Genomic DNA, 26,782 nt, shown 5'->3' on the forward strand with positions numbered 1-26,782 from the left:
GTGGCAGTTGGAGGCAATAAACTAAAGCAGGAATTCAAAACCCACTGTGCATAAGAATTACCTGGGGTAACTTTTAAACTACTACATAGGTATTACTACTCCCAGGTATAATGGAACAGCTTGCATCATCCCTTGGAGAACAACTAGAAAATCTGGGTAAAAAATGAGAAATATCTTTTTGAAGGCATCGTAGAGTGGCAGAGACAGACAGGATTTGCGACGCCAAGATCCTGGAGAGAAGGAAATTGGAGTAGTAGAAGCTGACATTCTGCAGGCCTTTCCCCCTTCAGAGCAACTAGAGACTTCTAAAGTGAAAGTGAGGGGGAGAGAACCCGGGCAGAGGGCCGCTGCTGAGGGCTGAGAACCCGGGCAGAGCGCCGCTAAGGACTGAGAACCCACGAAAAGTTTCTGAAAATCTCCAAAGCAGGTGAGATCGAAACGGAGTTCAGGGCTGCCAGGACCTGATGGGTCATGATTCCAGAGGAAGGGAAGGGCAAAGAACTAAGTCTGGTATCAGAGGTTTTCCCTTAAAACCATTTGCCAAATTCTTAAGCTGTGACAAGCAAGAAGCTAAGCATCTAAGAAAGTCACTAAGACACTGAGCAGAGTAGAGTGTTCCATGGCCTCCCAGTGCTGAAGAGCGAGAAACTGGAAGTCAAGGCTCCCTAGCGAGGAGCAGCACTAGGGAACACCCCAGGCTGGGACCACCAATGGGCCGCCCCCTGGGGTCAGGTGAACCACCAGCTGCACAAAAGCTGCAACCCATCCTGAGGTCAGCTGAGCCTGTGGCTAGATCGAGGTGATCTGCGAGCAGCGGCTATCTCCAGAGCAGAGGGCAGACCCTCTCTGGAGGCCAGCAACATCACTCAGAGCCCCGAAAATCCCCTAAACATAACCTCTGACATCTCAATAAACAATAACCAGGCATATCATGGGGCAGGACCAAGAAAAACAAAGACCACAGAAAGAGACTCAGGGATGACCATACATGACAGTTACCAAACGCGGTCTTTAAAAAAATATGACTAAAGTATTTAAGAGGACAGATGACAAGAGGGAAAGTCTCAGCAGAGAATTAAAGCCTGGTAAAAAAGAACCAAGTAGAAACTCTACAGTGAAAAATAAAATACAATTTCTGAAAGTAAGAACATAATGGATGCAACAGAAGATTGGAATAATGAACATGAAAAAAGGTGACTAGAAAACAACCAGGCTGGCTGAATCATGGAGAGAAAGAAAGAAGTGGAGAATACAGGAGAAAAAGAGCCCAGAAGATAGGAGACAGACATGGTATGGTTGAAGACTGAAAACCCCGAGGAGAGGCGAGGTCAGCACAGAAGCAATATGAAAGAAACTGCAGCCAGGAATCTCCAAAACCGACCACACCACCAAGCTATAGAGGTAAAAATCACTGAGAACCTCCTGAGCAGGATAAACACAAAGAAAACCACACGGGGGAAGCATGGTATGGTAAGAAATTAAGAAATTTCTTTCTGAGAAAGAAAGGCAGAGAAAACCCTACCCACACATGGTGGTGGACGGGTGGTGGCAGTGCCTTCAGCACTGAGCCTGCAAGGATGACTCCTCACCTGCAATGAGCATGGCAGGCTGACAAGTGTCCCCCAAAGACTGATTCATGTCCTAAGCCCCAGATCCCATGAGCATTACCTTATGCAACAAAAGAAGCGATGATTCAGTTAAAGGCCTTGGGAGGAGGGGCTTTTCCTGGAGTATTTGGGTAGGTGGGTCCTAAATAAAACCCCATGGGTCCTCTGAGAGGCAGAGGGAGTTGAGAGAGAGACCCACGTGGAACGGGAGGTGACGTGAAGACGGAGCGGACAAAATTTGAAGGTGACAGAGATGTGGCCACAGCAAAGGTTTGGTGGCAGCCACCAGAAGTTGGCAGGGGCAAGGAACAGGCTCTCTCCTCAAGCCCCAAGGGAGCGAAGGCTGGCCAACAATTTGACTGACCCAGTGGTCCTGAGTGTGGACTTCTGGCCTCCGGAACTGGGAGGATAAACCCGTGTGTCTGAAGCCACACACAGTCTGCAGTAATTGGGTACAGCAGCCACGGGAAACTACTACACAAAGAGAGCCAGGGACCAGGAATGGTATCTTTAAAGCACCCAAGTAAAACATCCACCAATCTAAAATTCTATATCCAGTGAAAATCTCCAAAAATGGTATTAAAATGGACATTTTCAGATACAAACACTGACAGGATGTGTTACCAACAAACCTGCATTATAAGAAAAACATTTCTGCGAGTTGTTTAGCAGAAAGAAAACAAAATAAGAAAGAAGCACAAAACTGCAGGAAGGAATGAGGAGCAATGGAAATGTGAAAGGCAAAAACTGATGAATAACTGATGTGCAAATGGATAGACTGAGTTGGAGTTAAAGTAGCTGTAGAATTAAAATGAGAAAAGTATGGCCGGGCACAGTGCCTTGTGCCTATAATCCCAGCCCCTTTGGGAGGCTGAGGTGGGCAGCTCACTGAGGTCAGGAGTTTCAAGACCAGCCTGTCAACATGGTGCAACCCCATCTTTACTAAAAATACAAAAATTAACCACATGTGGTGACAGGTGCCTGTAATCCCAGCCACTTGGCAGGCTGAGGCAGGAAAATTGCTTGAGCCTGGGAGGCGGAGGTTGCAGTGAACCGAGATCTCACCACTGCACTCCAGCCTGGGTGACAGAGCGAGATTCTGCCTCAAAAACTAAAATAATAATAAAATAAAATGAGAATAGTATCAAAGTTAGAAAAGAGACAAATGGAGTTAGTGGTTTGCTGTTTTACAATTATCAGGGAAGTGGGCAAAGCAATGATTTCTCCTAGCAGTAAGTCAAAAGTACACGCTGTGACATCCAGTTTAACCCCCCAAAGAATAAAATAGAAACAACACTAGTAGATATGAGAGGATAAAAGTGGATGGTATAGGGGCAGAATGAAACAAACACATGATTCATTTTTAAAAAGCAAGAAGGAAGGGACAAACATAAATGAGGTAGAATGAATAGAAAACAAACAGTAAGATGGCAAATGTACTTTATGTAATAGGGTAAATACTCTTGATGAAACAATCAAGACTGTCACAAGGGTGTTCAGATTGTGGAAATTCTCCACGCTGCTCACTTTTCTGTAAATGAATGTGCGCATTGCTGTATGTATGTTACACTGGGATAAAATTTTTAAAAAGACAGATTGCCACAGTGGATTTAAAAAGTCCCACATGCTGCTTACAAGGGATATTTAAATATAAAGTGACAGAAAAGTCTGAAGTAAAAGAAAAAGATAAACTGTGCCAAAGATAACCAAAAGAAAACTGGTAATGTCAATAAAAATATCACATAAAATAGACTTTCAGCAAGAAACATTCCTGGAGATCAAGAAGGGCATTTTATAATGATAAACAGGTCAATTTACCAAGAAGGTATAACAACGCAAAACGTGTATGTACCTCACGACCACTTCAAGATATGTACTGAAAAAGACCTGAAGAGCTAAAAGGAAGAATAGACAAAGGGCTATTTTTCAAAGACGCTAACACCACTGGACAAATGCCAAATATACCGGAAATGGCGCCTGCAGAGAAAGGAGCAGAGGGCACAAGAGTGGAGACCAAAGAGAGTGAAGGAAAACCAAAAAGCAAAATAAAAGAGAAACCTTGCCTTTATTAGCAGGTTGGCAATTTTTATTTATTTATTTATTATTTCTATTACTTTATTTTATTTTATTTTTGAGACAGGGTCTCACTCTGTTGCCTGGGCTACAGTGCAGTAGCGTGATCACAGCTCACTGCAGCTTTGACCTCCCAGGCTGAAGCAATCTTCCTGCCTCAGCCTCTTCAGTAGCTGGAACTACAGGCATGAGCCACCACACCAGGCTAATTTTTGTATTTTTTTAGTAGAGATGGGGCTTCACCATGTTGGCCAGGCTGGTCTTGAACTCCCTGCCTCAAGTGATCCACCCACCTTGGCCTCCCAAAGTGCTGGGATTACAGGTGTGTGCCACCATGCCTGGCCTAAACTTTTTCTATAAGGGGCAAGATAGTAAATACTTTAGGCTTTGAAGGCAAAACAGCAAAATTAAGTAACTGTTACCAGAAAAGGGCTAACAGATTTTTTACATCTTACATTTTAAAAAGTGTAAAAACCCATGTTTAGCTCACAGACCATTTAAAAATAGGCAATGTTCCAGACTCAGTCCATGGCCGATAGTTTGCCAACCCTTGTCCCAGCTGACAGTGACAGTGGGCCATGAACTACAGTGTGATCCAGTCAACTCCCTAGGCCTAAGGTCTTCATTGTGAAAAGGGAAGGGAGGGAGGGAGGCAGCCAGCTGCCCTACACTCTGCTGCTCACTGCCACCCCCATACCTGATTGCCAGGGAGGGTAAGTTCTAGGACAGTAGACACACAGCAGGGCCCTGGGTGCCACGTTCCTAAGGACCTCTTGCTTTAAAGGACAAATGCATCCTTTCCACAAGGACTGTTTACCAGGGGATGTCTGATATCTGTTACTCAACTCCAGCCTAGGACTAGCATCTTGCCCCAGAAGTATCATATAAGAGTTGTTAATGAACAGAGGACTGAGGCCAGAAATGCAGACGTTCTGCAGAAACCGATGGCTCTTGGTCACTACCAAGCAGCCTGTAATAACCTAAAAACAAATGGCAAGCAAGGCACTCAGCAGAGATTGCTTTTTGACTACCCAATAGCCATCCCTCCATTCTTCCTTAGTAACTGAACCTCGTACCGAGGCCAGCAATGCACCCAGCTAAAACATACCTTTTTGTTTAAATTATTATTTTATGAGACAGGATCTCGCTCTGTCACCCAGGCTGGAGTACAATGGAGCAATCTTGGCTCACTGCAACCTCTGCATCCTGGGTTCAGGCGATTTTCCTGCCTCAGCCTCCCAAGTAGCTGGGATTACAGGCACATGTCACCACACCTGGCTAATTTTTGTATTTTTAGTAGAGACAGGGTTTCACCATGTTGGCCAGGCTGGTCTCGAACTTCTGACCTCAGGTGATCCACCCACCTCGGCCTCCCGAAGTGCTGGGATTAAAGGTGTGAGTTACTGTGCCTGGCCAAAACATGCCTTTTTGACCTCTCTTGCACCTGCAAGTGGACAATGAGACGTAAGTCGAAGTCACAGGTTAGGGCTTCCAGATAGCTGCTGAAAGAGGCACGCTCAGCTGAGGCACACTTCTGCCTTACCCCTTCCTTCCTCCTGCTGCCTGAAACAGGGATGTGCTGGTTGCACTGACAGGTGGTGACCGGGAGGATGGAAGCCACACCCCATAGATGTGGCTCTGAAGATGGCAGCACCCCCCAACCAAGCCAGACACACACCTTCAGACTTGTGCACAAAGCAAAGTAAGCCTCTCTTTTCTTTAAGTCCCAGTTGTGGAGCTCCTGGATCCACAGCAAACCCCATCTGGAGAGCCCACTGGAAAATGAGCTCGGCCACTTGCCTTCAAAGAGTGGAATGGAGTCATTGGAAAAGGCATCCAAGGAGAGCAGGTCTTTCCCATCCTTGGATCCGCTGCGTTTGTGCTTGTGTTTCCTCCGAAAAAAGGACCGGCGTGCAGCCGCCGACAGTGTCTTTGTGGCGCTATTGTCATCTTTGACTTCAGACATGCTGAGCCTCCTGGAGAATTCTTGGTCCATCCTGTGGCACCGGGGACAATGCTGGGCAGGGCTATCGAGACCCTGCTGCCCTACCCTACCCGACCTTCCTGGTGAGAAAAGCAAGGGTGGGCCAGGCACCGGGCTGCCCCCACACTCCTTGGCAGGTCTCAAGGCTACAGCTCCTCCCACGCCCCTGCGACCCCTTGGTACATGCTGTGGGGCGACACGAACACCAGCACCAGGGCAAGCTCTCAGAGCAGGTGATTTTTTCTACTACAGCATATTCAGCTCAGTGTCAAAAGGAACTGCTAGGACAGCCTTCACTTGGTGACGAGTTACTCTTCCTGCCATAGAAGGGAAATGATGCAGGGATACAGGCTGCCTCGAAAACATGCTCAGTGACAGGAGCCAGACGAAAGGCCACACTCTGCAATCCCATCCACACCAGGAGTCCAGACAGGGAGACCCGTGGGTATCAGGAAGTGGAGTAGTGGCTGCCTAGGGCTGAGGGCTGGGTGGGAGGACAGTAGGATAAGGGGCTGACAGCTAATGGGTCTAGGGTTTGTTTGAGGTGATGGAAATGCTCTAAAATTAACTGTGGTGGCGGCTGCACATACCTATGAATATGCTGAAAACCACTGAATGGTACACTTTGAGGGAGCGGCAAGGCGTAAGTATCTCCATAAATCCATTTTTCTAAAACAAGTAATGCCTCCTGACCCACCACTGTGCTCTATGCAGCACTGACTCACACTAGGAGCAGCTTTTTAGACCAGCACTTTTGTCAAAATGTAGAGAGCAGAAGCTGAGAAGCAGAATCCCTCCTCCTGCAGCCCAGGCCCCAGCCCCCTCCCATGGGACAGCTCCATGGCTGGTGGCCCTCGGCGACCCCTGCCCCACCCCGCCCCATGCCCAGAGAACACTTACACATATTTGCTGGGAATCTGCCCACGCTGGATCTTCTGGGCATTCTCGTCCAGCTGCCAAGCCATCCAGGACCCAAACGTGCCCTGGGGCAAGGTGTCATCCACGTAGAGGATGTCGTCCTTCTTAAAGCTCAGCTCATGCTCCACATCTGCCAGCCGGTCGTATAGGGCCCTGGACCACAGCACAGAGGCAACATGATCAGGCGGCTCTGGCCACCGAGGACAAACAAGGTGCCTTCTGTGGCCAGGCCCCTAAGGCTGATATTCTGTTTTGAGCTATCTCCAAACTCGATCAGGAACCGCCGAGGGTGGTGATTCTCAAAGTGGGGAGCCCTGTGTTTTACATAAAGGGACAAAGACTGCCTTTGCTCCCCTAACACTGAGGGCGCATCCCCATCAGAGAAAGAACTCGCCAAGATCTGAGGCCATAACTTCCCTTTCCAGGTGGCCTTTTCCCAGTTGCCTCCCTCCTCGAAGCCCAGGCCCCTGGTTCCTACAGACTGGAATCTCTCTAGGATGGAAACATGCCATCTCCTACCCTAGAGACAGGGAGGTGTACCGCATCAGTGTTCTCACGCTTTCTGTGGTCTCGGATCTTAGGAAATGAGAAGAAAGCTCTGAGCTCCTCTCAGAAAGCCTGCTGTCATCCCTAAATGCCCACAGCATTTCATACAGTAGTAAGGGCACTGAAGATGCCTGGAAGTCCATACACACTGCAGAGGGATCTGCAAACCTGGCTTGGGGGACACCAGAAAAAGAGGAGCACAGCACACAGGAAAACGGGGCTTGACTGCCTCCAAATTCTCCAGGCCTTAAGCCCTAAAGGAGCCCACCTGGTTCTTTAAGCCCTAAAGGTTGTTCTAAGTCACAATCATCTCACCACAAATAAGTGTGCAGATTTGAGTGTCAAGGAATGATGATCATGGCCCCAGCCTTGGGGGATAAGAAACAGACAGCCATTCACCAGGAAGAGAATCTCCAATGAAAGCCTCTCCTCTGGCCCCAAATCTCCCACTGATTCCCCAGCCACTGGTACCTGATGTAGAAGCTGTCACCAGGCAGGCCCTTGGCCTTCGTGAACTCCTCGGGGCGGTACTGCACCTTCAGGCGGACGCCATCCTTGGGCTTCAGCATTTCCACGTAGACCTCCTCCACTGTCTTATTCCGCACGTCCAGGCTGCCATACTGCCAGGGATGCGGGTGGATGTGTCAGAAGGCAGAAGCCAGGGGACAGCATGGGCACTCGAAAGGGGCCAGTGCTGACCATATGGCAGAAATTCAACATCCCTCCTTAACTGAGACTCTGCCTGCCTCCCCTCTGCAGGAAGGGCTGAGTCTTCACGGTCTCCCCAGCCTCCAGCTCCCGTGCCTGCTCCCTGGACACAGGTCATCTGACAAGTGGCTGCTCTGCCCTTGACAGCTTATCCAGGAAAAACCCTGTTCTGGTGAGCAGCAAGTCTGGGCTTTTCAGAATAGGGCCCTTCCTCTTGCTGATGCTACCTGTGCTTTTATTTATTTATTTTTTGAAACAGGGTCTCCCCTCTGTCACATAGACTGAGTGCAGTAGTGCAATCACAGCTCACTGTAGCCTCGACCTTCTAAGCTCAAGTGTTCCTCCCACCTCAGTCTCCAGAGTAGCTGGGACTACAGCATATTCCACCACACCTGGCTAAATTTTGTTTTGTTTTCTGTGAAGATAGGGTCTCACTATGTTGCCCAAGCTGGTCTTGAACTCCTGGGCTCAAGCAATTCTCCCACCTTGGCCTCCTGAAGTTCTGGGATTACAGGTGTGAGTCACCAAGCCCAGCCCAACTTGTGCCTTTATATTCTCACAAACCATCTCCCCCATGAGGCAGGAGACCACAGAGAAAAACCATCCTCTCTCATCAGAACAGAGTCCTGTGGCTACACCACCTGAGGGCAAGCACCTCCTGGTGCCCAGGGCCTAAGCCAAGGCTCTGCCCTCAGGTTCCCTCGATGGCCTGCCTGGCTTCACAGGGACCTGCTCGAAGGGGCTTGGCAGGATTCTGGGTTTACAGGGATTAAAAATCAACCCTGGCCAGGCACAGTGGCTCATGCCTGTAATCCCTGTACTTTGGGAGGCCGAGGCAGATGGATCACCTGAGGTCAGGAGTTTGAGACCAGCCTGTCCAATGTGATGAAACCCCGTCTCTACTAAGATTACAAAACAAAATTAGCTGGGCGTGTTGGTGCGCACCTGTTATCTCAGCTACTCAGGTGGGTGAGGCAGGAGAATCGCTTGAACCTGGGAGGCAGAAGTTGCGGTGAACCGAGATTGTGCCACTGTACTCCAGCCTGGGCAACAAGAGCAAAACTCCGTCTCAAAAAAAAAAAAAAAATCAACCCTGAGGCTGGGCACGGTAGCTCATGCCTATCATCATAGCACTTTGGAAGGCCGAGGCGGGCAGATCACTTGAGGTCAGGAGTTTGAGATCAGCCTGGGCAACATGGTGAAATCTGGTCTCTACTAAAAATATAAAAATTAGCTTGGTATCGTGGCACACGCCTGTAGTCCCAGCTACTCAGAAGGCTGAGGCAGAAGAATCGCTTGAACCTGGGAAGCGAAGGTTGCAGTGAGCCGAGATTATGCCAGTGCACTCCAGCCTGAGCAACAGAGCAAGACTCTGCCTCAACAACAATAGAAATCAGCCCTGACTGGCTCACCAGATGAGAGGCTGTACTCCTCTGTCTTTGGTGCCACCTGAGATGACAGCAAGCCACCTGTGGCAGGTAGATGGAGGCCTGGCCTACTCAGCAGCTCAGAACTCACCTCCAGGATGAGGTCCCCTGGCACAAGGCCATCAGGACCCTTGGCAGGACTGTCATCCTCCACTTCAGCCACAAACACCCCATGCAGGTTCCCACCACACAAGTGCACCCCAAGCTCCAGCTGGGACTTTTTGATGAAGACAACGCGTGGCTCCAGGGTCTTCTTGTTGGTATCTCCCGCAATCCTTTCAGGAAACAAAACAAAGTTCCTCAACCGTGCACAAGGAGGGAGGAGGCACAAAAAGACAAAGCAGTGGCCAGTGTCTTAATCGCTTTCTGCCTGCTTCCTGGGTTCTCAGAACCACAGGGAGCTGGGAGGTGGCCGCCAGTTCTACTGGCTCGGCATTCAGGGCAGGATACTGAGGTGCACTGGAGATGAAGGCAAGACCCCAGGTCCAAAGTCAGTTGAGTGGGGAGTCAAAACCCAGGCTCCTGGGCCCGGCTATCAGTCTCATGCCTTAGAGATCAGGATGGCCTCCTTCTCATGGGGATCACACCCATTTTCCTTAGTTCTTCCTAAGGAAAGGTAAAGTTGGCCTCACTGTCCAGAGCACAGCAACGCATTCAGCAAATGTCTACCAAGCAACTTCTATAGACCAGGAACTGCTAACTCGTGAAGAGGGGCCCCTTGCCATCAAGGCACTTACAATCAAGCGAGGGAAGCTCAAAGTAAGCTGCTGAACACATGGAGGGAGAGAGATGGGACAGCGATGGAAACAGATAAAGAGGGCTTCAGGGGAGATGCCAGCCTGGGAGGAAAACCTTGCAGCAGGTAAGTTCCAATGTGACAAACTCTGGTATAGAGAATGCAGAGCTGGCCTCATTCTGTGAGATGCTGCCCAGGGCTTAGTGAAGGCCTCTCAGTGCTGGAGACACAGCTTCTCCAGGACTGCAGAGTGATCATGTCGCACCCTGGCCTGGATGGCCCTCCCCACAGCCCCGGGCCAGGCTGCATGCTATGCAGCTCCCACAGGGCTCCTTCCTCCTCCTGAACTCTGCTGCTCCCTCGGCCTGGACTTCCCTTTATGCCCACCCCTGGCTCTTGCCTGTCCTGAACATTTTAATTCAGCTGCTGCCTCTCCTGCCACACTCCAGTGATCTTCCTGCCTGCTCTGTGGCGGCCAGCAGTTTTGACTGTGCTGCACACGCCCAGCACTGGTCTGCCACCTGGTTGAGGGAAGCACTGCTGTGGGTGGCCAGAGCCCAAGGCCTGGCTGGGTGACGACTGTGGGAATGTATCCAAAGACAGACTCAGAAAGCCAGTGAATGAGAAAAGGAGAAGAGAAAGAGAAGATGCAGGGGAAAGAACAAGTCAACTAGAAAACAGGAGAAAAAGAGAAAGGAAAAGAGAGCAGGGAGGGGAAAAAAGGAATGCTGTGCTCCCAGCCCAAGTCCTGAAGACCTGGTGTGTGGCCTGCAGCATATGAGGCCAGCTGCCCAGTGCCCACGCCACTTGGAGAATGTACTCAGCCCCACCCAGCCAAAGTGGACACAGGGAAGGCTCACAGCACACATCTGCTGACCTGGAGCTGCTCTGCTTGGCTGGGGGGGTGCTAGGCCCCTCGTCCTGCTCCATCAGTGGGTCAATGACAGAGGGATGCTCTGGGGTGGTGGTGCCACTGCCCTGGAGAGTGGAGTGGGTACCGGCAGGGTCCAGGTGTGAGCTGGAGACGGAGGACAGGAGGAATAAGGAGCAGTATGAAGATACCCAGAGCCACCCCCGCTCCTGTGACAACTAGGTCTGAGCTATAAATGGGGACCGGGTCACACAGCCCTGCACCCTGTGCCCTGAGCAGAGCAGACACATTAGAAGCCTGGACCCATGATATCCACCCCAAAGGATCCACCTGTCCTCTCCCCTCCACCTGTCCTCAGCTCAGGGGCCCTCTCCAAAGGCATCTGGCCTCGGGGAGCTGTGCGCGTCCTGTCCCTTTTCCTCTGCCTGTGCCTCCCATCTCTCCTGCTGAGCTTGTGGCACAGCACTGCTGCGCGTGCCTCCCCTTCTTTTCTGCCCTTCCACCCACAGCTCAGAGGCAGATACAGACAGGTGTACAGCGTCTGCTCCTGGACAGGGAGCCAAACACTGTGAGTGAGAATCCACCCCCAGGGCCACAGCTCCTGGCTACCACAGGCCCCTGCTGTTCAGGGGGACCACAGCCATCTGTTTTCACACCCCATTTCAGGAGAAGACAGCCTCTCTCTATATGCCCCCTTTCCAAAATCCAGAGCTGGTCAACTCTCTCTTTAGCAGCAGTAGGATCCTCAGAACTTGCGGCTGTCACCCTGAGTCTCCCTGCAATGAGCGGAGTGCTGCCGCACCCAGACGGCCTGGGGAGGCCTGCACTTACCTGGACCGGGAGTGGCTGCTGAGCTGGTGCACGTGGGGGTTGTACTGGGCCAGGATGGTGATGGTATCACACTGCTGCCCGATGATGAGCCGCGCCTGCTGCTCCGTGGCGCTCCGCAGGTTTATGCCATTGAACTGGGGAAACATCAGGAGGGGCTCAGTGGTAGGGTCGGGGCTGTGGACAGGGAGGAGGCCCTACGGACTTGGGAGCACTGCAGCTCCCTAGGAGGAGGAGGGGGGAAGAAGGGCAGGTTTCCATGGGCGCCATGCAGGAAGGCAGCTCCCTCTCACCTCCAGTAACTGATCCCCGTACTCCAGGCCAGCCTGGTGAGCGATGCTCCCCACAGTCACCTTGGAGACATAGATGCCACCCTTCTCTCCACTCACGATGGAGATGCCCAGTGGCTCTGAACCCTTTTGCACCTTCACGTGGCGTGGCTCCTCCACATAAGGCCTAAGGAAAAGTCAAAAGTTTCGGGGACTCAGGGTCAAACAACAGGGTTGGAGAGAGCCTGAGTTCTCCAATCAGGCAGTGCAGAAAGGGCCCCAAGCCTGGATGCTCCCATTGTGACACAGCTACATGGGGACACAGTGGGCCCACTCCTGTGTGACAAAGGACCACATTCCCACAGCCTCACGCAACACGAGCCAGCACACCCAGACACGCAACCACCCAGGCCAAAGACACAGAGAACGATCCGTGTCAACTATCAACACTGATTGATACACGCGGATTTTCATTACAGGAGAGGAGCTGCCCCACAATATGCAATTACAAACTCTGGGGGGCTCGAGATGCCCTCCGAGGAAAAGAGATGGCTCCTGGGATGACATTCCATCCTGAGGGGGCAACAGAAAATAATCCGTTTTTATGTTTACTGGCTACACAGAGTGATGCAAACTGGTCATGGAAATGAAGCCACTGCAGACCCAAGCCTTTGTAAAGGGAGGAGGCGGCTAAGAGCAAGGCTGTAGTCATGCAATTGCTGTGCTGGGGCTGTCCAGTGTACCCAAGGGCACTGGGGCAGGGGCTCGGTGAGGAACCTCTGGGCAAGCCAACCGCATGGTAGAAGGCCTGGGCCTGGTGGCCACGGGCAACCTCAGAAGAGATCTGTGGTGGCAGAGACATCTGGAAGGTGACAAAGGTTAGAAAGAAGGGACGCTCAGAGGAGAAAGACAATCAGAGACACCTGGAACGTAACGGAAAAGACAGTCGAGTGATGCAGAGCCTCCCGTCGGGACTTCACGCCGCCCAAGGCCTCATTCCTCCAGGGTGTGGACACCTGAGCTTTTCCTCACAGGATAAAACCATATAGCCAAAGGCTGAGGGGGCCAGTCCAGGTCCCCTCTACAGCACATGGTCAGGATAGATTCTAGCGGGGAGGCACCTAAACCACCCCACCCCAGCCACCTGGGGGCAGAGCAGCTTCCCGATTGGCACTCTCAGCCTGCGGCCCTGTGGCCCAGCCCTCTTGGGAAGAGGAGATTAAAATTATTCTTGAGTTGTCCCTGCTCTCTCCCACCCTCCAAAGTGTTCCCACTTCCCAAACTTGCCCACTCTAGAAGTCCTCCCTTGACCCTCCAGCTCCGACAGATCCACCCCAGCCTACACCCACTGTCCCTTTCGATGCAACACGGATTAGAGCCCTGTGCTGTGGACAGCTGCAGAGCCCTCAGCACACAGCCACCCCCAGACCACCCTCCTGCTCCAGCCTTAGATGATGAAACAGAGACCCAGAGCAGAAGGAGGTCCACCTCCATACAACAGGTGTATCACAATAAAGGAGCAAGCGACTAAGTCACAGCAATAGCCACACGACAGAATGACGATCTGAAGCAGGTTCTCAGGTTCCAGCGACATGCAAAGATGTAAGGGACGCACCACGGGGTGGGGAGGCCTGATCGGCATCATTTCACTCTTATTTATCTGCATCTGCACACACAAGTATGCGTGGATTTATGCACAAGGAAGCTTCTTACGCAGGACATTACCAAGTGTTAACAATGGTGTCTCCAGGTGAGGGGATCCGAGATAATCTTTTTTTTCTTTCTCTTTCTTTTTTTTTTTTTTGGAGACGGATTCTCGCTCTGTCACCCAGGCTGGAGTGCAGTGGCATGATCTCAGCTCACTGCAACCTCCACCTCCCAGATTCCAACAATTCTCCTGCCTCAGCCTCCCAAGTAGCTGGGATTACAGGTGTGTACCATCATGCCCAGCTAATTTTTGTTTTTAGTAGAGACGGGGTTTCACCACGTTGGCCAGGCTGGTCTCAAACTCCTGACCTCAGGTGATACGCCCATCTCAACCACCCAAAGTGTTGGGATTACAGGCATAAGCTATCTCGCCCAGCCAGAGATAATCTTTACTTTTTAGTCTTCTGAATGATTTGAATTGTTTATAATATGCAAAGTTTTCTCTAAACAATAGCTGCTTCTCAAAAGAAGTTTATAAAGTATACTTAAACTATTATAAATAGCTAAAAACAGAACATTAAGGGAGATGTAATTATGTACATAAATAATAAAGCATGTAATACATATACATATATATTTCCAAAGGGTAAAGGCAATTGAATCTCTTGTTGAAGAGATTATCTGTGACATTTTTCTTCTCTCTACTTGTCTGTTTTTTATTTTTTGAGACGGAGTCTTACTCTGTCACTCAGGCTGGAGTGCAGTGGCGTGATCTCAGCTCACTACAATCTCCGCCTCCCGGGTTCAAGCAATTCTCCTGCCTCAGCCTCCCGAGTAGCAGGGACTACAGGCGCCCGCCACCATGCCCGGCTAATTTGTGTATTTTTAGTAGAGACGGGGTTTCACCATGTTGGCCAGGCTGGTCTCGAATTCCTGACCTCAGGTGATCCACCTGCCTCAGCCTCCCAAAGTGCTGGGATTACAGGCATGAACCACCGCACTCGGCCTTCTTCCTACTTTTCTATGTCCCCGATTTTCCATAACAAGTATAAAATACTATACTTCAGAATCTGGGAAACGGGGCTATTTTTAAAAAGAAAGCAGTTGCTCAGTCAGGTCACACATGTCAAATTTCATCTCCAATTGGATCCTAACCACCATGAGGGCAGGAGTCACTCACATTTTTCTCCCTTCTGGAGCAGGTCCTGGCTCTCCATGCCCTGCAAGGAGTTAAGGGAATGCCTGACGGTGGGTGGCAAGGCCCTTTCCACAACTGAAAAATCCACTTCACTTGGGGAAAGTCCCGTCCTCTCCGTGGCCAGGGCTGGGGCTGAGTAGAACAGGCCAGCATGCTCCTGCACGTGCCACATGGTAAGAGTTCCGTCAGCACTTCCTATGAGCTACACCCGATTCCCCTATTGGGGCCGGGCCTCTGTGTTTTGGTGTCCTTCCGTTACCCCTCAGGTTCTCTGGTTTGTTGCCTTTTAAGTTCAGATTTTCAAGTCAAATAAAAGATTTTCTCTGGCTGGGCGCGACGGCTCACGTCTGTAATCCCAACATTTTGGGAGGCCAAGGTCCACGGATCACCTGAGGTCAGGAGTTCAAGACCAGCTTGACCAACATGGTGAAACCCCGTCTCCATCAAAAATACAAAAATTAGCCAGGCGTGGTGGTGGGCGCCTGTAATCCCAGCCACTTGGGAGGCTGAGGCAAGAGAATCACTTGAACTGGGGAGGCGGAGATTGCAGTGAGCCAAGATTGCACCACTGCACTCCAGCCTGGGGGACAAGAGCAAAACTGTCTCAACAACAACAAAAAAGATTTTCTTAATATAGGGCCCACCCATGCTGAGGCTCCTAGCTACAGAGGCCTCAGCTTTCTGGATTCAAATGAACGAGAGTAGCTGTGTTTCTTTTGGTGATTAAATAAAGTTTAATTTTAATCAGAGCTCTTTAATATCTACAATCTGGACAGAAGCTGTTAAATATAAACACAATCCAGTAAGTTCTGTGTAGGGGAACAACAGAGAGGGATATGTGTGCATAGTGCGCAGGGGGGACGGACTCCACAGAGGAGGTGCCTCTGGACAGACAGCAAGCCTACAGTCAACCTGAAACCTAAGACGGACCTGCATTCTAAAATGAACCAGTAAAAAGCTAGGCTGCACATTTATGCTTTATACACTTTCTTTCTGTGTATATTTTATTTCACAACAGAAAGTTTCGAGTGAGAGGGAAAAGCAAAGGGTAAGAATGAGTCCCGGTGCCAGCTGCTAACCACGTGGCCACAGGTCTGTCACTCCAACGTCTGGATCCAGTTTCCTCAACTGTGAAACAGGGATAACAATAATAACGACATTGACAGGGTCCCTGGAAGAATCTCGTGACTTAGCCACATGTAAAGTGCTTGAACAAGGGCCCAGGATGGTGTAAACGGTGCCACGATGGCACAATCACCGTCAGGTTGTTTCCAGCATCATCTACTGTGAGCCCACTTGGCTCCCTGCCTTGCCATCCACACATGCCCCACCTCCCTGCATCCAGTGCCCCATGGCACTTACTGGTGATACCGGCAAATGCTGGGACACCCAAGCTACTCCTGCTGCTTCTACTAAGCCCCTTCCCTGCAGAGCCCGGGCCCGCCGCCAGGGTGCACACTTGTCCACTGGTTTACCCACGCCACCGACGACTGGCCACACTCACCTGTCCTTTCTCCGCTCCCCGAGGGAGGCGGGGTTGACAGCGATTCTGGGCAATGTGGAGGCTGAGGTCTGGGACTGGCTACAAGAGGACAGGGTGTCGATGTTCAGGGGTGACTGCGGAGGAGTGCTGCATTCAGAATGTGACACTGAACCTGCAGAGAGGAGCAGGTAAGGCCGTTGTGAACTCCCATCTCACTTCCCCAATAGCCAAGATCAAGAGGCAGCCTCTCCCCACTGCACTGCAGTCTGGAGTTCGATGCTGGCCTCTGCGTTGCCCCCTACCTCCCACATCACCAGGCCTACTGCTGGGTTCAGTGAATTTTTACGGACTGACTGAGATGACTATGAAGTTCTCAGCTAAGCCCAGAGACTCCACCATGAGGAATCAGACCGCAGGAAAAGCAGGGCAGATGGCAGTGTCCAGAAGTCCTTACCTCTGTCAGAGCCCACGACAGACCGCGGATATCTTGGTGTTGATGGGATTTTAATGCGTTCCGCCTTGAATTGCAAGTTACTCGAAGAACCTATTGTTCCATATGGGAACAAAACTTCAGGCCCTGTGGTCAAACACCACCCTGTCCTCCCTCTCCACCAGGCTGCTAGTCAGGATGATAAACGCAAAGCTGGGCCCTGCTGTTTACTCCCAAGGGAGCCTTGACGTGGATCAGTCAGGAAAAGCAGACGTTTAACATTTATCTCAATAAACTGTGCAGGCACAGACTGCTCCAGAACAGAGGCACACAAGTCTCACTTCCAGCCACAGAACAGCAGCCTAAGTGACACGGCGGCGGCTCCATCTGCTCCCCCAAGATCGCCAAGGGCTATCTTGTCTGACTCTCCTCTGTCTGACTCTCCTCTGGGGTTCGCTTTCCATACAAAAATGTATGAAGAGCCATATAAAACAGTCCAGAATGAGGCCAACAACCTCAGGGACAGGGAGCAAGGCTCCTAGCTGAGCGGTCACCTAAATGACCATAAGGGCCCCACAGAAAGCAGAAGGCGAAAACAACAGCTCTGACAGCAGCATGGGCACCGCTGGCCCGTGAAGGAAGCAGCCCTTCCCACTAGGGAAATGAGCTCAGTCCCAGGAGGTGACAGGAGCTTGTGTGGGGAGCCCACCCGCAGATCTGGACATTAGGATGCAGGCAGAGATGAAAAGCTTGGCACCCGCAGCAGCACAAAGTCCAAGTGGTGCAGTTACCGAGGCGGGCGCTGGAGGGCAGTGAGTTGGACCCGTGGGTGGCTCTCATCTCGGAGTAGTCGCTGCAGGCCCTGTGGCTCAGGTCCAGGCTTAGGCGTCCCTGGTGCTGGACACTGCGTAAAAACAAGAGGTGAGGAGTTCCGGAGGAGAAACAGCAACAGATGTGGCCACTGGGGAGAAACACACAGACCAGCCAAGGCTTCCCAAGTGGGCAGAAGGGAGGCCCAGAAGCCACTGATGATCGGCCGAGGATAGCCTTCAAGCAGTGGAAAAGGCCACACACATGGGGCGGCCAGTGTCATACCCACTCCAGCCATAGGGTCAGGATTAGGCTCACTAGGAGGAAGCGATAAAAAACAGAGGTTCTGGAACCTGGGTGGGCCCGGGGAGGGAGAACCTATTCTCCCAGGAAGTGGGTAAGGAGGGACAAGATGGGCACAGAGGACTTTGGGGAGGGGACCTATGTGCCTCACTCAGGACAGTGTGCCTAGGAAACTGGAGGGCAGAGCAGGGATCGCCCACGTCAGGCTGCCCTGAGGCCAGGCCTCAACAGCGTCTTTTTCGGGCTATGCAATGAGATGACATCTCTTCCCTGCTTAAACTCTCCAGTGGTCTCCACTGTCCTTAGAATAAAATCCAAACTTTTTATCACAGCTGCAGGTCCCTGTGACCTCAAACCTCTTCCTGACTCGCTGTTCCTTTGCCAAGCTCCCACCACTGTGCCCGGGTACCCTGGCCTTGGCACTGATGGCCCGTCTCCCTGGAGGCTCCAGTCTAGGTCTTGTGCAGCTGGCCTCTTTCCTCATTCTGGTCACAGCAGCATCCCCTCTGCCCATAGGCCCCTTTCTGACCACCCACTCTAACTTGCCACCCTCTTCCAAGTCACAGCCCAGCCTGTCACCCTGTTTGACCACCTTCCTAGCCTCTCGGCACCATCTGATATCACTTCGTTCATTTTTTTTCTGTCTGCCTCCCACATTTGTAAAACCACACCACATGAGCTGGAAGCTAATCTGTTTAGTTCAGCATTGTATTCTCTTATAATTAGGATAGACCAAGGCATGCAGTAGGTGCTCAAAAAAAGAGGGTGGGAGCCAGCCCACCCTCTTCTGAAGTATCAGTTTCCTCATCTTGAAGACAGAGACAGTAACAGGACTTAGCCCATGAGGTTGCTGTTGATTTGGTGAAATGATATTCATAAAGGTCTGGGCACAGTGGCTGGGACATAAGCACTCAAATATCAGTTGCTATCACGATCGTGTCCTTCCAGTACCTTTTGAAACCTTGTGCTGATTAATTCAGAAAGCAGCCCTAAGGCTCCTTTCCCTGTGCTGCTCTAGCCAGCCCCTCCCAGCCAGGCAAGGAAGTTTCTCCACCAGTAAGCCTCTTTATGCACCAGTGCTTCCATGTCCAGGCGGGCTTGGGCAGCTGGGGTACAGAGAAGCGTAGTGTGCCTTCACATACCTGGGATGCAAACCCTGGGGGCCAGCATCTCGGGCCGCAGGTGGAGAGCTGCAGGGGCCGACTCTGTGGCTACGCACAGTGTAGATGGGGTTCCGCAGGATGGAGCTCACGGTGGTGCTGGGGGTCAAACTCCGGGGAACAGTGCCTAGAAATGCGCTTGGTGAGAAGAGTCGCCCCAAAGGACCCAGCCAGCCCTGGACTTAAACAAGCCTTTTCCATGTATCCCAGGACGCAGCCACAGTCTTTTGGGAAAAGGACTTGGGAGATGAGTTTTAACCACCAATTCACAATGTGGCTATGGCTCCTGGCCTGTCTCCATCTGTAAAAAGTGGGGAAGCCTCTTTCATGCTTCCTATTTCCCAGGGGAGAAAGCATTTTGACAAGCTTAGACATGTCATGGCTACAAGACAAACCAGCCCAGACAGGGCAGCATTTCCCAGTTCTCTGGACCTCAGGGCTGAAAAGTCATGGCAGCTCTCTGAAATGCTGCCTCCCCTCTCCCTGGAGACTAGGCATCCCGAGTTTACACCGACCCTTAGCCCCAGCCCCTGGCTGGCTGACTCACCCACAGACGGCCTGCTAGGGTATAGCGGGGGGTTGCTATGCCGGCTGGAATGCCCAGGTGAGTAAGGTGCCCACTCCTGGAGCTCCGGGGAGAGTTCTCCACTGGCTGGGACACACTTCTGTTCCTGCAGATTCAAGGGCAAGAGTGTCTGCTAGAAAGAGTGGAGCGTGGCTGGGCACTGTGGCTCACACCTGTAATCCCAGCACTTTGGGAGGCCGAGGTAGGTGGATCACCTGAGGTCAGGAGTTTGAGACCACCCTGGCCAACATGGCGAAATCCCATCTTTACTAAAAATGCAAAAATTACCTGGGCATGGTAGTGGGTGCCTGTAATCCCAGCTACTTGGGAGGCTGAGGCAGGAGAATCGCTTGAACTCGGGGGGCAGAAGTTGCAGTGAGCCAGGACTGCACCACTGCACTCAGGCCTGGGTGACAGAGCGAGACTCCGTTTTGGGGAAAAAAAAAAAAAAACACGAAAACAGTGGAGTGCTTGGGCAGCTCTGCAAGCCAGTTTCTGTCCCCAGGAACCAGCTCCTCCCACTGGGGCACAGGAGGGGACAGCTAGAGAGAAGTGTTGCCCATTCATGTTGCCTTACACATCTGCAACGTAGCAGCTTTACTTCAGAAGAAAACCACAGAGAATGAATCTTTCACATAGAGATCATGTAGTGGTGAGAATGCACACGTGTATCAGGCACATACAACTCTGTCTGATGTGCAGGGCTGTGGGAAGCTCTCTGTCCCCAGTGAGCAGTGTGGACTGGTGCCTGAGATGCTTTCCACAGTCCCCAGCAATCTCACCCTCTGGAAACTATGACAGCACAGACGATCAGGCCGTCCTGCTGCCCACTCAGCCTCACACATGCCACCTCATCTCCCTAGCCCTTCAAGACAAGTCCATGCCCTAGGTTTTAAAGTTCAAAAGCTTCTTATTAAAAAAGCAAACCAAATGCTAAGCCCAAGAAGGTGTTTCCCTCTTGTGTCACACTCCCACTACCACGTATTTCCACTCCACTTACCTACCTCCTAGCTGGGCCACTTCCCACTTGAGTCCAACAGCAAAGGCAAAAGGTACCAGGCTAAACAGGAGCCTGGAACACTGGTGCAGGGCCACTCAGCAGCCCTCCTTCGGCCAATTGCCCCCCCAGGCCTCCCCTCCCTGCACCCTGGGGCTCAGCACTACCTCCAGGAACTGAGCAGGAATCACTACTGGAGCAAGCTTAGGCCGAAAACTGGGAGCAGATTTTGGCCGGCGACGCTTCTGCCCCAGCTCATCCACCTTCTGGGATGTAAGGTCCTCATCACAGGATTTCTTGGCCGGCAGGTAGGAGGAGTCCCCATCTCCTTCAGGGTAGTAGCTGGAAGCGATGCGGACCCTGGTCTTGCGAGGGGGTGATGCATGCATGGGCTCCCCGGGGTCCACATCGGGGGGCAGGGCACTTGGGGGACTAGTGGATGGGGAGCTGCCCACCAGAGTGGCCTCTGACTCGGAGCTAGTCTCCAGCCTGTGCTGGAACTTAATGGAGTCGCTCCTTCTGGGAGGTTTTGGGGGTGTCAGAGGCCCCGCCCTCTTGGAGGGCTGGGGAGAGTGAGCAGGCCCAGGACCTGGCAGCAGGTAATCTATTTTGGGGGGTGTCTGGGGGCGTTTGAAAGTGTTAGGGTCAAAGATGGACTTTCTTTGCTTTGGCTTCTTATAAACGGAGAGCTTCTCAGGCGCTGCCGTGGAGCTGAGCACGGCCTTGGGCCAGGTCCCGCCGCTGTTGGAGCCTTCAGAGTCCACCTTGTCCAGGGGGGCCTCCCCAACCCCACAGGCGCCCACCTCTGTCTCAAAGGGCAGCAGTGGCCGCCGGCTACGCACGTCCACCAGCCCAAAGCCACGGTCCCCAGAGGCATCTGAGCGGAAGGAGCTCAGGCTACGCTCAGAGGCACTGGGACAGGCCTGGGGGCAGACCTGCAAGGGCCCCCCAGGGAATGGCTTGTGCAGAAAGGAGCTGCTGCCTCCTGAGGGGCCTGGCTCCTTCCTGTCTTCCAGCCTGTCCGTGTAGAAGATATCTGTCTGCGTGGAGTTATTGTGCTGTATTAAATTCCGTCTGTTATGAGCCTGGACCTCCAGGCCATGGGCTCGAAAACTCAGCAACTTATCAGAGTCTTTGATATTTTCAAAAATGTTCTGGCCACTCCACGAGGAGCTCTGAGGGAACACCTAGGCAGGGATTGCAGAGGAGTGAGAGAGAAAGTGAGATGGCAGGACTTGGAGCTGCCACTGAAAACCGTCCCCACAGGTAAAGCAATGGTCAGGAATGGGCCACCTGCCCCTTAAAAAAGAGACAGACAGACAGAGATGCACATACACACAAACACATATGCTTCTTCCTAATAGAGAAGTTTTCTCATGGCCCTGGTCACTCTGAACTCAAAGAAGAGTCAAAGTTTTATTAACTTTGAACACTTTCCGAAATCACCTGGGCCAGGCACGGTGGCTCATGCGGGTAATCCCAGCACTTTGGGAGGCCGAGGCAGGCAGGTCATGATGTCAGGAGTTCAAGACCAGCCTGACCAATATGGTGAAACCCCGTCTCTACTAAAATTACAAAAATAAGCCAGGCACAGTGGCATGTACCAGTAGTCCCAGCTACTTGGGAGGCTGAGGCAGGAGAATCACTTGGACCCGGGAGATGGAGATTGCAGTGAAGTGAGGTCACACCACTGCACTCCAGCCTGAGTAACAGAGCAAGGCTCTGTCTCAAAAAAAAAAAAAAAAAAAAGGAAATCACCTGCATAATGTCTTGAATATTTTTTTCTAATATTAAACATAAAAGTAAAAATTCATTGTTAAAAATGTATCTCTTGTGGTACACCCAGACAACAGAATATTAATTAGCACTAAAAAGAACTGAAACGACGTGGAGGAACCTTAAGTGTATATTAGCAAGTGAAGAAGCCATTCTATACACTCTGTGATTCCAACTCTATGGCATTCTGGAAAACACACAAGCATGGGGGCAGTAAAAGGATCAGTTGTTGCCAGGGGCTTGGATAAATATGGGGAGCATAGGGAATTTTTAGAGCAGTGAAACTACTGTGTATGATATTATAATGGTGGCACACGTCATTACCTGCATCAAAACTCACAGAAAATACACCACCAAGACTGAACCTTAATGTAAACTATGCATTATAGTTAATACTAATGCATCCACATTGGCTCGCTGATTTTAACACATGTACTAACTACACTAATGCAAAATGCCAAAATTGGGGAAACTTAGGGACAGGAGTGGGGATGGTGATGGTGGGGTGGGTGAGAGAGTACTAAGAATTCTGTATCAGCCCAACTTTTCCGTAAACATAAAACTGTTTCCAAAAACAAGTCAATTAATTTGAAAATAGCTAATTTAGAAAACATCTCTTAATAAAAAGTTAGAAAAAATAGGCCCAGCCATTTCATTAAGAGATGTTTTCTAAATTGGGCCTATTTTTTCTAACTTTCTGTTATTAAACTTTTCAAATATGTAGAAAAGTATAACAAATGTCCATAAATGTACCATGTAGATTCAACAATATTTCACTAAATTGTCTTTTTGTCTATATCTATAATGATACTATAGAACATTGGAAAGCAAGTTACGAATATCATGACATGTCACTTCCCTTCCTTTTTCTCCCTTTTTTTTTTTGAGACGGAGTTTTGCTCTTGTTACCCAGGCTGGAGTGCAAAGGCATGATCTCAGCTCACTGCAACCTCTACCTCCTGGGTTCAAGCGATTCTCTTGCCCCAGGCTCCTGAGTAGCTGAGATTACAGGAATACGTCACCACGTCTGGCTATTCTTGTATTTTTAGTAGAGATGGGGTTTCTCCATGTTGGTCAGGCTGGTCTTGAACTCCTGACCTCAGGTGATCCACCCGCCTCCCAAAGTGTTGGGATTACAGGCATGAGCCATCGCGCCCAGTCCCTTCCTTTCATTTTTGAGACAGGATCTCACTTTGTCACCCAGGCTGGAGTGCAGTGGCACGATCACAGCTCACTGCCACCTCGACCTCCTGGGCTTTTTGTATTTTCTGTAGAGGCAAGGTCTTGCTGTGTTGCTGGGCTCAAGTGATTCGACTACCTTGGCCTCCCAAAGTGTTCGGATTACAGGCATGAGCCACCACGCCTGGCCATGACACATCACTTCTAACAACTTTAGTTTGTACCTCCCCCACATAAGGCCATTCTCCTGTATAACAACCCCAGTGCCATCATCATACCTAGGAAAATTGGCAACAATTCCTTAAGGTCATCTAAGTATCAGGTCCAGATTCAAATGTACCCACCTATGCCCAACATGGCCTTGACTGTGGTTTTTTGATTGCAGGCCAGCGTCCAGTCAGGGTTCCTGCCCCCACTGCACTCGGTAAATCCCCACCCTGTTCTCAAGGATCCTGTGAGCCTGAGGAGTAGCGTGGCTGTGTGGAGTCAGGGCTTTGCCCATACTCCTGACCATGAGAGCAGAGCCACGTCCAGCCCTTACCTTCAGGAGGGACAGGGTCAGGGAGTCCTGGCAGCTCCGCAGCAGAGATTCACATTCATTCAGAGACTTGTTGTCCAGTGCAATGCCATTGATCTAGAGCAGGACAGAGAGCACGTCAGGCCACAGGCAGAGCGGCCTCAGGCCTACCAGGTTGGGGTCTCTGCCCACCTAACCTCCTGTGCTAGACAGTCACCAAATGCAAGGTGCCAAAGTCAGGAATTGGCAAAGGATAGAGGTCCTCCTGATGAGGCTCAAGGAGTCCAGCTAAGGGGTTTCTGAGGTAGAGGAACACAAAAGCCTTCACAGCAGGCTGGGGGAGGAACGTGTCCTTCTGGGATCAGAACACCGAGGACCTGGAGGGAACATCTTGGCATGGCTGTGCCCTGCCACGTGGCATAGGACCTCGGCTCAGAACTTCCCAGCCTCTTGCTTCCACAGAGGAAATGGAAGATAAATGCATGCATGTGGCTCGGGAAAGCAGGGGGACTAAAAACAAGACCATGGAGAGGAAAGGCCTTGTAGAGAAAGTACCACATGAAGTGGGGCCCTGTGAGTGTTCACAAAGAACCTCTCAACCCTGCTCCCGGAATCTCTGCCCACATCCCTCACAGCTATGTGCAGACCTTCTTAAGAAGTGTATGTGCAACAGGTGAATGACTAAACTGTGATACACCCACATTGCAGAGCACTGCTCAGCAATGATAAGGAACGAGCGGCCAGCACACACAGCCTCTTGGGTGGATCTTGCCGGCATGGTGCGGAATGCAAACAGCCCAGCTCCAAAGGTCACATACTATATGATTCCATGTCTGTAACATTCTCAAAAGGACATCACAGAGATGGAGAACAAATCAGCTGCCAGGAGGCAGGGATAGGAGGGAGCAGGGGGTGTTACTACAAATGGGCAGGCGGAGGGAGACCTCAGTGCTGATGGAACAGCTACGCATCTTCATTATGGTGGTAGTTACACAGAACAACACGTGTTAAACCACACACAACCACACACACACACAGAGTACCAATGTCAATATGCCAGCTTTGATGTTGTACTCATGCAGTGTGCAACCATGAGGGGAAGCAGGGAGAAGAGTACATAGGACCCCCCTGTACTATCTCTGCAGCTTCCTATGAATGTATAATCATTTGAAAGTCAAGTTTTCTTTTTTTTTTTTTGAGATGGAGTCTCGCTCTGTCCCTCAGGCTGAAGTGCAGAGGCATGATCTCGGCTCACTGCAACCTCTGCCTCCCAGGTTCGAGCAATTCTCCTATCTCAGCCTCCCGAGTAACTGGGATTGCAGACGCATGCCTCCATGCCTGGCTAATTTTTTTGTATTTTAGTAGAGACAGGGTTTCACTGTGTTGCCCAGGCTGGTCTTGAACTCCTGAACTCAGGCAATCCACCCACCTCGGCCTCCCAAAGTGCTAGGATTATAGGCGTGAGCCACAACGCCTGGCCAAAGTCAAGTTTTCTTTTTAAAATATCTGCAGAATGATTATCTTGAAGTAGTAAATTAATTTGTGTTTTTTTTCCTTTTAACATAACCACATTTAAAAATTTTTCATAATGGCCATATAGCTTTTATACTCTGGCTCCCCTGAAAATCTGAAAAACATTGGCAAAGATGTGAGGCAATGAGTTCCCCCACACACTGCAGGGAGGACTGAAAAAGCCATGACCTTTTTGGAGCAAAGGGGGAAGATCTCACTGGATGTTAAACATTCATGCCCTCTGACCCAGCAAACCCTCACCCCAGGAATGTACCCCAGGGCACACTCCTGGGTCCCTATGAAGTGGCACGCCAGTGGCCATGCAGCATGACACAGATGTAAGTAAAGGCAGAGATGCCCAGACTATCCCTCGGGAGGGACTGATCAACAGCTTAGGCTGCTGTCACTAAGGAATGACACGCAGTTATAGAAATAACCAAGGCAGATCTAAAGACGTGAATATGGGCTGGGCATGGTGATTCACACCTGTAATCCCAGCACTTTGGGAGGCTGAGGGCAGATCATTTGAGGTCAGGAGTTCAAGACCAGCCTGGGCAACATGGTGAAACCCCCATCTCTACCAAAAATACAAAAAAATTATCAGGGCTTGGTGGCACAGGTCTGTAATCCAGCTGCTCAGGTGGCTGAGGCAGGAGAATCACTTGGACCTGAGATGCAGAGGTTGCAGTGAGCCAAGATCATGCCACTGCACTCCAGTCTGGGCAATAGAGTGAGACTATCTCAAACAAAAATAAAAATAAAAAGATATGAATATGGAGGGACCTCCAAGACATGCTGCTAAAATCTGGCTGGGTGTGGTGGCTCACATCTGTAATCCCAGCACTTGGAAAGGCCAAGGCAGGTGGATCACCTGAGGTCAGGAGTTCGAGACCAGCCTGGCCAACATGGCGAAACCCCGTCTTTACTAAAAATACAAAAATTAGCTGGGTGTGGTGGCATGTGCCTGTAATCCCAGCTACTCAGGAGGCTGAAGCAGCATAATCACTTGAACCTGGGAGGCGGAGGCTATCGTCAGCTAAGATCACACCATTGTACTCCAGCCTGGGCAACAGAGTGACACTCCATCTTAAAAAATAATAAAAATAAAAACAAAAAGCAAGATGAACAATTGAGTATATTATAACCCCATCCAGGTTACCCCAACCCCCCAAAAATGTGTGAGACGTGCATGTTTTGAAAGTTTCTGGGACATAATATAATAAATTGTTAACAGTGAT

General features: G+C 50.8%; 1 protein-coding gene across 1 annotated transcript in view; it reads right to left on the bottom strand.

Annotated features, from left to right (window-relative positions):
- DLG5 (discs large MAGUK scaffold protein 5) overlaps positions 1-26,782 on the bottom strand; it is a 134,876-nt gene that overhangs the window by 9,299 nt on the left and 98,795 nt on the right. The window contains exons 14-27 of the mRNA XM_023204848.1: positions 24,057-24,149; positions 20,728-21,747; positions 19,546-19,669; positions 18,981-19,125; positions 17,517-17,629; positions 16,750-16,839; positions 16,317-16,467; positions 11,992-12,154; positions 11,702-11,835; positions 10,877-11,017; positions 9,355-9,538; positions 7,600-7,748; positions 6,565-6,735; positions 5,481-5,677 (exon numbers count right to left, since the gene is read on the bottom strand). Of these exons, the coding sequence (XP_023060616.1) occupies positions 5,481-5,677; positions 6,565-6,735; positions 7,600-7,748; positions 9,355-9,538; positions 10,877-11,017; positions 11,702-11,835; positions 11,992-12,154; positions 16,317-16,467; positions 16,750-16,839; positions 17,517-17,629; positions 18,981-19,125; positions 19,546-19,669; positions 20,728-21,747; positions 24,057-24,149 (2,875 nt within the window). The remainder of the gene's footprint in view (positions 1-5,480; positions 5,678-6,564; positions 6,736-7,599; positions 7,749-9,354; positions 9,539-10,876; positions 11,018-11,701; positions 11,836-11,991; positions 12,155-16,316; positions 16,468-16,749; positions 16,840-17,516; positions 17,630-18,980; positions 19,126-19,545; positions 19,670-20,727; positions 21,748-24,056; positions 24,150-26,782) is intronic.

Source organism: Piliocolobus tephrosceles, chromosome 9 (assembly GCF_002776525.5).
Source record: "Piliocolobus tephrosceles isolate RC106 chromosome 9, ASM277652v3, whole genome shotgun sequence".
In the NCBI taxonomy this organism is placed as follows: Eukaryota; Metazoa; Chordata; class Mammalia; order Primates; family Cercopithecidae; genus Piliocolobus; species Piliocolobus tephrosceles.